At 39.7% G+C, this 12,242-nt stretch overlaps 3 protein-coding genes across 4 annotated transcripts; 2 read left to right on the top strand and 1 right to left on the bottom strand.

Annotated features, from left to right (window-relative positions):
- The first annotated feature begins 362 nt into the window (after positions 1-362).
- On the top strand, positions 363-5,337 carry LOC116603758. The gene is made up of 4 exons (XM_032365447.2): positions 363-496; positions 3,121-3,321; positions 4,351-4,497; positions 4,828-5,337. The coding sequence occupies exons 1-4, from the start codon at positions 440-442 to the stop codon at positions 4,894-4,896; spliced, it is 474 nt and encodes a 157-aa protein (XP_032221338.1). The 5' UTR covers positions 363-439; the 3' UTR covers positions 4,897-5,337.
- LOC5520427 (nicolin-1) lies at positions 5,242-9,629 on the bottom strand. 2 transcript variants are annotated; one of them, XM_032365445.2, is made up of 6 exons: positions 9,362-9,629; positions 9,150-9,213; positions 7,782-8,005; positions 7,633-7,704; positions 6,988-7,092; positions 5,242-6,188 (listed from the first exon to the last, which is right to left on the bottom strand). In XM_032365445.2, the coding sequence occupies exons 1-6, from the start codon at positions 9,497-9,499 to the stop codon at positions 6,147-6,149; spliced, it is 645 nt and encodes a 214-aa protein (XP_032221336.2). In that variant the 5' UTR covers positions 9,500-9,629; the 3' UTR covers positions 5,242-6,146. The 2 variants fall into 2 exon arrangements, with proteins under 2 accessions (XP_032221336.2, XP_032221337.2); XM_032365446.2 differs by lacking the exon at positions 7,633-7,704.
- Positions 9,630-9,901: 272 nt separating this feature from the next.
- Positions 9,902-12,242, top strand: LOC5520426 (soluble lamin-associated protein of 75 kDa). The gene is made up of 2 exons (XM_001640209.3): positions 9,902-10,489; positions 11,400-12,242. Exons 1-2 carry the CDS (start codon positions 10,047-10,049, stop codon positions 11,911-11,913), a joined length of 957 nt encoding a protein of 318 aa, XP_001640259.3. The 5' UTR covers positions 9,902-10,046; the 3' UTR covers positions 11,914-12,242.

The following is a 12,242-nucleotide window of genomic DNA, read 5'->3' on the forward strand; positions in this document are numbered from 1 at the left end:
GTAAAATTACAGGTGTTAAATAAAGTCCAGCAATAATAGAGCCAAGCATTAGATAATTGTTTTGATTTATCCATATTCTTCGAGACGCATGGTTACTTTCGGTCGTTAAACTCCCATTTGGGAATCGCCATTTGCACTGACAACCTTATTGAAATAGTGTATACACGTGATGGTCATGCCTACGGGAACGCTTGTAACGCATGCTAAGATCAATAAAACAAAAATAATAAAAAAAGACCTTTTTTTTTCTTTTTCAAGGCTGGCTACGCTTCTAACTGAACAATATTTTCTTTGAGGAGTAGAGGTGTTCTGTTTCGGAAAAGGGTTACTCCGAGATTTCCGGTTTTACACTCTCCCCAGTTCCCGCTGAACGGGGGTGTGTCTTAGGTCAACGATTCTCCAAATAGCAGGGAAGTCGGGCCGTGCGTGTATAGCAGCTATGGCGATAAATTCGTCGTACGCCTGGGGTAAAGGAATGCTTAAGCTTCTACTAGTGGTAGGTATTATTTGTAACATCGAGTTCTAACCAAAACGTCAGCAGTATTTACACACGAACGAAACATTCGCAAGGTTGGAATCGCCTTGTAAACATACCCGATTATTCCAAGATAAATTTTACGCTACTCGAGCTTTGCTATTTATCATATTTCTCTGTGAATATTTTGATTAGAATTGTGCAGGACTCGGAAGCTTTTTCGGGGATATTTGCTGTGATTTAACTCTACTTTAGAGCACAAACCAGAATATTAAATGCGCGATTGTATGATAGCATACACTCTACTATCAGCCAGGGTAGATCTGTGACCGCATCTTACAATCCATTTTTCGATCCATTCATTCACGCAAACCTTGGATAAATCCTAGATTGCGTGACTCCGGGGATACACTAGCATCCTACTGTGAAGTATTTTGCGAAATGTTACAATACTAACAAAAAAGTTAAGGGAGTCAAAATTAAAAATAACATTGGCGACGGCCCCAACCTCATTGTTCCGGCAGTGACAGTTCTAATGAAAGGAGTATGTTTGATTAAAGTGAAAGACCAAAACAGCCAAACGGGTTGCTTTTGCAAAACAACAGCCCCATATTATTGCAAGAGCACAAAAAAAATTAATTACAAAAAGAGCTAGAGCAGAACAAAATCAAGAGAAAAAGAGCAACATTAAAGCGCACGTACTGTATTTCTAAAAAGATAAACGGTACATGTTTATTTTCCTCAAAGGCTGTTTAAACACTTGAAACGAAGAAACACATTTTCTCGCACCAAAGCTGTCTCGTTTTTACTTCTTAAAAAAAATCATTATCCATAAAGCTGTTTCATAGCAATGGAATGTCAAATGTTACCCGCTTTTAATGAATCTTGCATAACGCCAGATCAGAGATAAAGCTATTATCAAAACCATTTACTACAGTTGTCTGTTATCGAGAAGTTATGAATCAAAATACATGGGCTAATTCATGCGCATATTTGACTAGAATGTTCGAACACACGTCACATGAATGTCACTCCCGGAACCAAAAACGTTAAGAAAAAAAAAACACTTTTGATGATACAGATCAAAATACAAAGATTTTAGGAGCTAAATGTGGGGCTAATGTTATTTATATAAATTTTAAATCTTATACTGACCGAATCCACCGCCTTTAAATATACCTAAAATTATCCAGTTACTTACAGCAGTATAGAGAATAGCATTTCCATCAAAAGATACGACTATCAAACCGCGGGCTAATCTGTTGTATTTATGATTTCAATTTCCTGTTCTATTGCCTGACTCGATATATGAAATAGCCAGCTATCACGAAAGGAATCAATTCTATCATTCACCTTCTATTTACTAAAGGGCTATTAATTTCGGTTTTCACGACTGAAGGCCTACACCCATTAGCTTTGACTACAAAGAAAGATACTCCTTGTGGCCTCTTAACCATCTGATTTGTGGTGACTGAAAGATATGAGTCAGATAATACCCAGATGTCCTGGAAAACTAATTTATGTTTTCTCAATGGCGGGCTTGGTTTGTTCCTCTATGGTCAAACATGCAAATGAGAATCCCTCATGACTAAAGTGGTTATGTGATAATGGAATTCATTTAAGGCGGGAGTGGAAATTGCAGCAGACCTTGTGCACCTGCCCACGTGTAAAACAAAACAAAGTTCGAGGTTTTCCACCCAAAAACCTTACTCGGGTTCTCCGTGTATACTTTCTCGTGCCACCGTTCAAGCGACAACCTCCCTGTCCCTATATCTTTTGTTACCCATGACAGCACAAGGCGTAGCACATCTAAGTGTGCCTTTATGTAAAACCAGTACATTTCAGGTGCGTTCCCAGGATTGGCCGAAGGGAGGTGCGCAGTCATAGGTTCATATGGAAAAAGCCTAGGGTCTGAAGATTTCTTTATTAGAAATGACCCACATTTTGGCCGCCAAGGGGGTGCGCGCGGGGGGATGCGCGCGCACCCTGCGCACCCCCGTGTACGCGCCTGCTTTTCAGGAATCACAACCTGAACAATAACCGATCCGATCACTTTTCCTACTCCCTTACCCTGGGTACCAGAGGCTCCAAGCTTCTCTACCCCGCAACATTGTCAAAGATCACTGCATTTGATACTGTGAAGACTTTCTCAATGTCCGTTGGTGGGCTGCACAACGCGCGCCCGTTTTTGTTTCGCTAACTGAAGAAAGTACCAATTAGATCCCGCACTCTTATTGGGGAAAAAAAGGGGGCGACTTAGGGTAAGTCTAGACACTGCGATACTCATGCATTTTACAATTTATTTCATTTGTTCATTTACTCTGCCCCGCACTAAACACTAAACTCCGTTTCTAGTTGCACCTTCCATTTTGAGTTAATTTCTCAGTGTGTTATATTTTCATTACACGTACCTTGTAGTAACTTTGATGTTGATTCAATAAATTTAAAAAAATGGTGCACATGACTCGCGTCGGCCAGTTAAAAGAAGAGCTAGGCATGCATGGTTCTGACAGTGATGGATTGCGCGTCTTTGTACAAATATCAAAACACGTGCTTCCTTTGCGACGCTGCGAAAAATAGCACATTTCTCTGCAACTCGCAACATTACAAAATCAAGTATCACACCATCTTGTTTGTTGTTTTAGGGGACATGTTGCGCGGCCTTCGCGTGTTGGCTGGTTGCAGATGATCGTACAAGGGACTATCGTTCCTCTGAGTACAAAAGCCGCTACGATTATTTCCTGTTTACACACGTGGCGGGTGCAGGCTCCTCTATCCTTATTTGGTTTCTGTTCCTGTTTGCGGTCACAGAGTCGTGCGGATCGCAAAAGTGTTGGGCAGTTTTGGTGAGTAGTAAGGTAGAAGGGAGGGAAGGGGGGATAAGGGTGTGGGGGGTGGGTGTAGCCGCCGTCCCTGGTTCCGTCGATCGTTACGAGTGACCGTATTACAGCTACTAGCTTCATCACCTTCGCAGTCATCATCCATAGTCATCATTGAGGTCATGGCTTTTGGCTTCAGTTGCGGTCATCATGCAGTCATGGCTTTTGACTCTAGGCGCTATCATCATTGTTGTCGTGGCTTCTAGTTCAAGTTGCAGGCCCGTAGCCAGGATTTTGAGCGGGGAGGGGGGGAGGGTGTTCGTTTACCCATTTAGCGGACCATTTTCTCTTAGATAACTCGCCCTAGCTCGCAGTGGTACTCAGTTTTCCTTCATTGGAGCCGACCTTCTAGTCCAGTGGGGTGGTTCTTCCGAGCCCCCCTGGCTACGGGCCTGAGTTGAAGTATTCTAAGCATTCGTGGCTTCTAGCTCAAGTCGAAGGCACTATAGTCGAGTCATGGCCTCTAGCTCGAATCGCAGTCAGTATAGCGGTCCTAGTCATGGTCGTCAACCTACTCGAGTTCCAGTCATGGCTTCCAACTCCATTCATGGACATCACTGGAGTCACGGCTTCTTTCTTTAGTCGCAGTCGCAGGAGTGATCCCATAAATGGGGGGCGAAAGTTGGGGGGAGGGGTGGGTAGTGGTTTTAGGGGGAAGGTGGGTGGTGGTTTCAAATTCTTAAGCGCTATTTATAAGAACGCGGGGGATAACCCAGGTTTTTATGCACGGGATTTTGATATGCTCAACAAATTTGTTGTCGGTCGCATATGTACCTGTTGGTTTAAAAAACGTTCATATATAAAGAAACATCCGCTCAGAAAAGTGGGCGGGCCCCCTGCCCCCCCCCCCCCCCCTTCTGCGTCCCCTGAGTCATTGCTTCTTTCTCAACTCACAATGCAGCCATGGCTTTTGTCTCCAATGGCAGTCATTATTGCTGTCATGACTTGATGACAATATATACATAAAAGTCTAACTAAACTCCCTTGTATTTGCAGGTGTTCTTTATCTCTATTGGGCTTGCTGTTGCTTGCGTCGTTGCTGGTGGTCTGACAGTCGAGTACGCAAAGGATGAGAAGGAATCCTTTCTCTATGACTTGAGCGACAAGTACAAATGGAAAGCTGATCACCGTATTGCATCTGTGGTAAATGTTGTACCAGGCTTTGGAATAAAAAAAAATGGTCCTTTCTGTGCCTTTTGGTGCTTTCGCTATGCGGAGAAAAGGTTCAATGAATCTGTTCGCTTCAGTTGTTAGGAGCATTTGTCAATGCACATGGCTGCTATTTTCAATTGCTTAACGTTACTTCCTTTCAATGCAGCCTTTTTTCAAAATGAAACCAGTGGCAATCCTTACATACAGTTCTTAACCAGCTGGGAGGTCCAGATCGTGAAATAACATAGGAGGGGTCTTGAAAATACTGATCGTGGCAGAAAGCCAAAATTGCATTGATAATCACATTTTTTTCATTCTCAGGCTGCAGCGTTTGTGTCTTCTCTGCTGTTCTTTATCGACGCCATTATCCATTTTAAGGAAGTCCGCTGATGATAAGACATGTTAGAGTCTTATTTACTTCAGTGCTAAAGAACTATTAGAGTAATATATAGCGTACATATATGTACATATCGCGTACCGCGTATATAGCGTACATATTCAATCTGACCATCCCCAAGCTCTTAGTGTATGTAATGCACATGTCCCTCCTTTGTATGACTCGCACTAGGAGCAGGTGCATTCCCAGCATTGGCTGAGGAGGGGTGCTCATTCATGCGTATCATATGGAAAACGCACAGTATTTGAAGATTCCTTAAGAAGAAATGACCGAATACAATGACATTTTATTATATTTGGTATATAAGTATGTTCTAGAAAGAAATTATGACCACCAAGTGCTTGGAAACCCTGAATATATTATTTTATGTCCAACACATTTATAAAAGTTTAGACACTGATTGTATCCCTAATAAAGCTTTATCTAACTATAAACTGATGTTAATGATGCCTGCCTTTATATGTAATATGATGATGTATACAAAATAGGATCAAAGGGGCCCAAGTGATTTTAGTGTTATTTTGGCAATCTCAAAAACAGGCGAGACCATGCGAAATATTAAAATAACTATTCAGGTTTATCAACCAACCTTTGATCTTTTAGATAAACACAATATTGTGGTTTGAGTGCCTCACATCAAAAAGATAATACTTTTCGGTTTTAAAATTGCATTAAATCCCTTTTTAAGAAGAATAAGCTTATTTCTACTTATTAGGCTTGGGCGAAGTGACAGGAAGAGGGAAGTGATCAGGAAGATTATGTTGTTTATTATACCCACATTTTATTCTATTAAACTTTCCTAGGACAAGGGTGTGGACTGCCCCTTTGAGGGAGTGAAATGATAGATCTGAGTAATTTGTTAATTTTTCCTCTTCCGAGAATTAAGTATTCTCAAAAATCTGTACTTTTTTACATCATGGTTTGGATGGAAAACAGTTGAAATTTATCAGACAGGATTCATTTTACTGTTTGGCTTCTGAATTTACATTATACAAAAGTAACTATATTTGAAAAAAATCCCACGAGAGAAGTATGTTGAAAAAAAAGTATTACGTTTGCCTTATTGCTTTTGCGTAGAAAACCTCCACCCACCACAGACTTGTTTCCTATTTCAAGCAGATATCTGGTAAGAATTATGATGATAGTTACTCCAAGGATGTCTTGAATCACCCAGGATCTATGTGCACTCAATCCGTACCTTTCCGGACCTTTGCCTGTCTGATTAAGTCTTCCCAGATTGATTTCAAGTGTATGACAGAAGATTGATATCATAGCTCCCATCCACCTGGAAATGACAGCAAATTGAGAATGGCTGGAGAGCTACTGGAGAACTACTGTATAGTTCTTACTAAAATGAAAAATTGTCACACCAATGAGTGACCTCGCCGGCCACTAAATAGAGAGACGTTCCAGGCTCTGGAACCAGGGTAGGCCAAAAACTGCTATTTCCAGCATTTGGCAGAAGGTACATTTAAGTTTTTATTATTACCATATATACACTCATGTATAATACACACTTTTTTCATGTGAAAATGACCTCTAAAATCGGGGAGCGTATTATACATGAAACTTCTTGTTTAAGAGGTAAACAATTTGCAAAATAATTTAAACAACAGAAAGCTCTTGAGTATTTCAACCCAAGAATAAGTTAGTCAAGCTATCTAAACTCTGTGAGGGGTCGTTTTGACATACCCAAAAGACTCTGGCGAGAAAGAAGTCTACTTGTTTTAAATGTCTTCGAGGTAAACGCAGTACTTTTTTTTTCAATATACTTCTCTTCTAGGATTTTGTCAAATATAGTTTTCTATAATTTTTTTTGAAAATGACCACAAAAATCAGGGTGCGTATTATACATAAGTGCGTATTATACCTAAGTAAATATGGTAATATTGTAAAATAAAAAGTGTACTGTGTGCACCAGAAGATTTATTATATTTACAATATTTACAATTGGTGAAAGGCAAAATGCTGGCATTTACCAGTTATTGTCTTCATTTATTCTGTGCTGACAACACTTTTTTAAATAAGTGCAATGTAAAATAATGCTGAATGGAAGAATGCAGAATTCTGAAAATAAAACTTACATCAAATCTTCCAATAAGTCGATCTGTCTGTGATGCTTTTATCTCCTCCATCATTGCCCACATTTGTTGCATGCTCTGTGATACTTGCGTTGGGTCTGGGAGGGCCTGTAATAGCATGGTACTATCAGTTCATGTATACACTGCCCTAATCTAGGAGAATAATAACTAACATTCCATGGTCAGCACCCCTAGGTAGGGGTATCAACTATGTCTACACAGTAACAAATGATATTCGATTACAACACCAAAAGTGTAAAAATTTTTAACTCCAAGAATGCTTATAATTGTTTCCTTTTTTGTTTCAACGGATGTAAGGTTGCATCTATGTTGCCAATGTGAACAGATTGTGTTATTTTCCCTTCAGCCTAGAATAGCATCTCTAATTTACAATGTTTAACTCACACAGGACATAGATTTCTGTTATTTTGCTGTCAGGGGTTGTTGCTTCCGGTGGGACTACTTGCCAGGTGATACCATACACCATCCCCAAACCCCCCTCACCCACAAGGAGCAACCTTGTGTTCAGTTTGTAAGATTCAATTTAGGCAATCTATGGAACAGTCTTGAGCAAAAAAAGCATCTGGTTAAAAGAAAGCAATTATGCTGCTACATGAAATAATTTGTCTTGTGAGCTTGATTCAATACCTGGTGAAATTGCTTGTTGCCTTGCACAGAATCTGTATCCTGTTGTAGACTAAGCCATGATGGAGATGAAGTCTATAATTATCACAAAAAAATGTTGCAGATAATATTCTCCAAAATAAAATGGCTTCCAAGCAAGGTCAAAGACTTACTAGTGATGAGGGAGGGAAGCACTTCAAATCATCAATGCCAAAGTTAGCCCAGTGAGGGGAAGACTGTCGAAGGATTATTCTTATCATGATGACCTTGTCTGTCGGCATACACATGTCCCGTGCCGTAAATTCGAAGTAGCTCTGACTACCAGCCTCATAATGTGGCTCCGGCATAAGCTTTGTTTTTTTTATGCACTGTTTCCACACCTCATTAGAGTCTGGCCCTATAATGGTAGATAACCATAACAATTAGCAATAGTAATAATAATAACAACGACAACAATTCATAAAACTTTAAAATCATGAAAACCCAGCAGTTTACCCTAGTCAGTATGAGTGTTCCTTGCTATACCAGAGTCTCAAATACCACTAGCTAAAAAAAACCTAGCTAAAAAAATAGCTAAAATACTACAGTAACAGGGTCGCTATTGATAAAAAAAAGATGATCATATTATTTCAGTTTACAGACCCCTATAATTGAGACTATGATAAAAGGGCACAGGAATAAAATAGACCTCTATCTAGTCTGGAATTTAGAGGTAGCTTGACTTTCTCCTTCCTAGCCCTACTCTTTGGTTCATGGCATGGTATGGTTGGTATTTATGTAAACATAGGCATAATTTCCAGTTAGGGAGTAGTCAGTTATTAGTGGGTGGGGGCTGCAAATATGAAGGGGGTGGGGCTACATTTTTTTGGGCGCCGATTTAGGGGGTCACATTTTTGGGGCTGTCATAAAAGGGGGGTCACATTTTTGGGGCGCCAAATTTAAGTCTGGTTTTAATATAATAAGGAGCAAGAGAGTCATTGTTCAAATGAAATTTTATTCAGTTCACAATGTTTCCTACTATTGTATATCTAGTTCCATATTGTTCAGGTACCAACCTTATACAAATAAATTTTGAGAATTCCTCTCATGGGTAACAGACATAAGCTGCCTGTTCTAATCAGTTGAACAAAACAAATAGTTTAAAATGTTGCAAAACCTAGACTCAAATGTCTTTGTTAATGTCATCGAAAATGTAGTCATTTTCTAGCGACACAGGTATTTTGTTGTTTATCTCTGTGTTACCCTGAAACTAGCGAATGTAAAGATTCATTATTAACAGGACAAAATTGCCATGCTAGTTGATCTATATTTTAGTAACAGTTATATTCAGTTACACTCAGTATGTATATCAAGTCTCTGTGGTTGTAGAGAGATATAATTATTGAAAAAGGTCGCTGCATTATTATAAGTGTAACGGCTACTCCCCAGGAGTGTGGGGAGCTGTGGCCTGGTTGCAATAGTTCTTAGGGATAGCGGAAGGTCAGGCAACCTCAACTCTCCAGTGCCTAATCTTAACTTATAGGAAGATAAGTTTAACTTACCATAAACTTTCATCCTTATCTCCACCGATGAGCAGTAATTGTTTTTAAATGATATTCTATCAATCTAGAAAGGGGTAACATGGTTTTACTGCACTAGCCGCTAGAAGTGAAATAATACATATAGGGGAATGTGGGGAGAGGGAATTGTCAAAGTACATACATGTCATGCAAAAATGGCACATCCGCCATTATTCCTGAAGTAGATTACTCACATTTACAGTGTCCGTACCGGGAAACAAAACATCTACCACCGCGCAACCAGATCTAAAGTCCGAGCTTGCCTCCCCCACGCGCAAAACTACGGGCTTTTTTATAATGGCATCGCACGGGAACTCCTTAAAACTTTCCATTTCAACTGTCTTTCTGTCATCTAATCATGCTGTAAGATATTCAAAATGTGAACATATGGATAAACAAAAAACCTCTACTTTGAGCAACTTGTTGTCAGGACGCCATTTTGTATTATTTCCAGGATCCAATGCGACTAACAAAACACAGAAGCCCCCACAGGTAGCCCAAGCTCTTTATTTGTCCCTATCGATTTTACGGTAAACATAGGGCGAAAATCAAAATTAGTGAATCGATAGGGACAAATAAAGAGTTTGGCTACCTGGGGGCTCCTGTGTTTTGTTAGTCGCATTGAATCCTAGAAATAATTCAAAATGACAAATAAAGACCTTGGGCTACCTGTGGAGCCCCGCAACCAAATGCGTTTAATAAAAAAAAGCGGATAAACGGGTGTACTTCTTATATGCTTTTAATCATCTAAAACAGTCCTTTATTTCTTCAAATAACGCAAATTTATTCTAAAGATCTCCTGTAAACTCGATTTTAGCTGGTGTCCAGGGATTTTAGGACTCGCATTTTGGTCAAAAAACGCCTGGTCGATTTCTACTCATGCACAACCAACAGAAAAATATGGCCGAACGACCTTCACCGATATCCTACGGGAAAAAAGCGAGGAAACTTTCCGGTGATGACGGACCCATTCCTAAACGAGTCAAACAAATTAACACACCTGTCTACCCTGTAGATATAATCAAAACAGAAGACGATATAAAAAGTATCGAGCGAGAAATGGAGGCACTCGAGAATACTAGTGGGTCGATAAATTGTGGAAATTGTGGGCGGAACTTGACTGTTAAGGTTATTCATGGTAAATCCCCAAATATCATTCACCATTTTATTTTCGGTGAGGCCTCACCGACGAATCATAGGCACCAGATTCTCAAGTTGATGTGTTGCGAACAAGGTGCTGGGGAGAATCACGTTGCAGCTGTAAGAGTCTGTGGTCGATGGTGGACGGTTGAAGAAATGCTTACTTCCAACGACTTGGGACGGTGAGTTTATTTTTCTTTTTTATATGATTATAGCTATTCTAGAATAGCCATTAAAATGTTTTTTTTTTGTTTCCATGTAATTTAAACTTATTGATAACTTCATAGACATAAACATATAGTTCTTGCATTGTTGGTAAGTGAGTGATTGTGTGACTGTGACGAGGTTTAAATAACATTAGCTTTGACACTGTTTTCTCAACTTGTGGTGTGTTTGAAGCTTTGTTTTCTATGGCTCATCATGATCCAAAAAGACTTCAAATTGGAAATCGAAGATGTAGAACAAAAAGAAGGGGTGCGAGTCTATTTTTAATGGCCAAAATCGATCTCAGGTATTTTTAGGGGGTATACGAGAAAAAAATAGGCTTTTCTCTTAGAATTACAGTAGTATTTTTAGGGCTTCTGGTGTATTTTAAAGGGTTGCAATTTTTGGTGTGAGGTAAATTTTAGGGATATTTTTCGAAATGCCTGCCAATCTCATCTCTGTGTCATTTCTATCGCTTTTGCCGTGAAGAACCCCCCCTGGGTTTGACAAGAGAATGGTAGGGGCTCAGGCACACACACAGGATTGACTGAGGGGGGGGTGCGCAGTCATAGGTATCATTTGGAAAAAGCATAGTATCTGTGATATCTTAATGAAGTGAACCACTTTTGGGCGGCCAATGGGGGTGCAGTATGCACGCACTGCAACCCCCCCCCCCTGTGTAGGCGCCTGGGGCGGGGCTAAAGTTGGGGGCAAACATTATGATCATTACCATTACCAGCTTAGCAAATACACAAACACTATATTAAAAAAAACAATGACCCATGGAGGTGGTTTGTTGAGTGTGATAAGGAAATTCACCACTTGTACATCAATTATTTCAGATATCCAGGAATATGTTTGACTTAAATTTGGTCTCCCATTTTACAGAAATGGCCTAAGAAGTGTGTGTACTTTTGGTGAGCGTCTTGTATTATCAATGCTGAACAGAGTTGTGATGAGATATCAGGAACACTCTCCTGGGGATCCCGTGTTCCTATCTCACCCTCCAAATGAAATGGCCAAAATAATGTGGATATCAGGGAAAGCTGTTGGCTTTTATACCATCAAGCAAAAATTCAAGCTTATCCATGATTACTGCCCTGATGTTTGGGATATGAATGTACTAGATACAATATTTGTACGGACAAATTACAGACATCAGGGGATTGCAACTCAAATGCTTGAGGACTTTCTGGCAAGCTTCCCAGAGCAAGATGTTGGTTTATCATATCCGCTGGAAGACTCTCTTAGGGAAGTCTTTTTTAAGCTACTGACAAGGAGGAAAGAAGACAGGGCAAGAGTATGGGAATGCACAATGCCATCTTCATGCCATAGTAAGGTCAACCTCTGGCTTTCACTGATACACAAGAAGAAATCAAGCCGTGCTCGGCTCTCAGCATAACAGCACAGGAACAAAATGTTAAGACAGAAATATTAAATTATGTGGTAACTAATGTTAGTTATGTTATATTATAGAGATACAAATAACATGAAGAAATAGGAATTTTTCCACATCGTGCTGATCCTCCATTAGACAATTCCAGATTTTGCTTCATAAAAGATAACATATAGAAGCAAAGAAGGGTAAAATAGCTATGATTAGAGTAGAACATTTGTTATAAGAAATAGAAATATTATTCAATAGCTGCATAGTATTTTGTCGAGTGCTGACATGCCGTTGTTCTCTGTGACTGCAGAGGAGGAGGAGATAATAATATATATGAACAAAAA

The sequence above is a fragment of the Nematostella vectensis genome, chromosome 1, assembly GCF_932526225.1.
Source record: "Nematostella vectensis chromosome 1, jaNemVect1.1, whole genome shotgun sequence".
Classification (NCBI taxonomy): Eukaryota; Metazoa; Cnidaria; class Anthozoa; order Actiniaria; family Edwardsiidae; genus Nematostella; species Nematostella vectensis.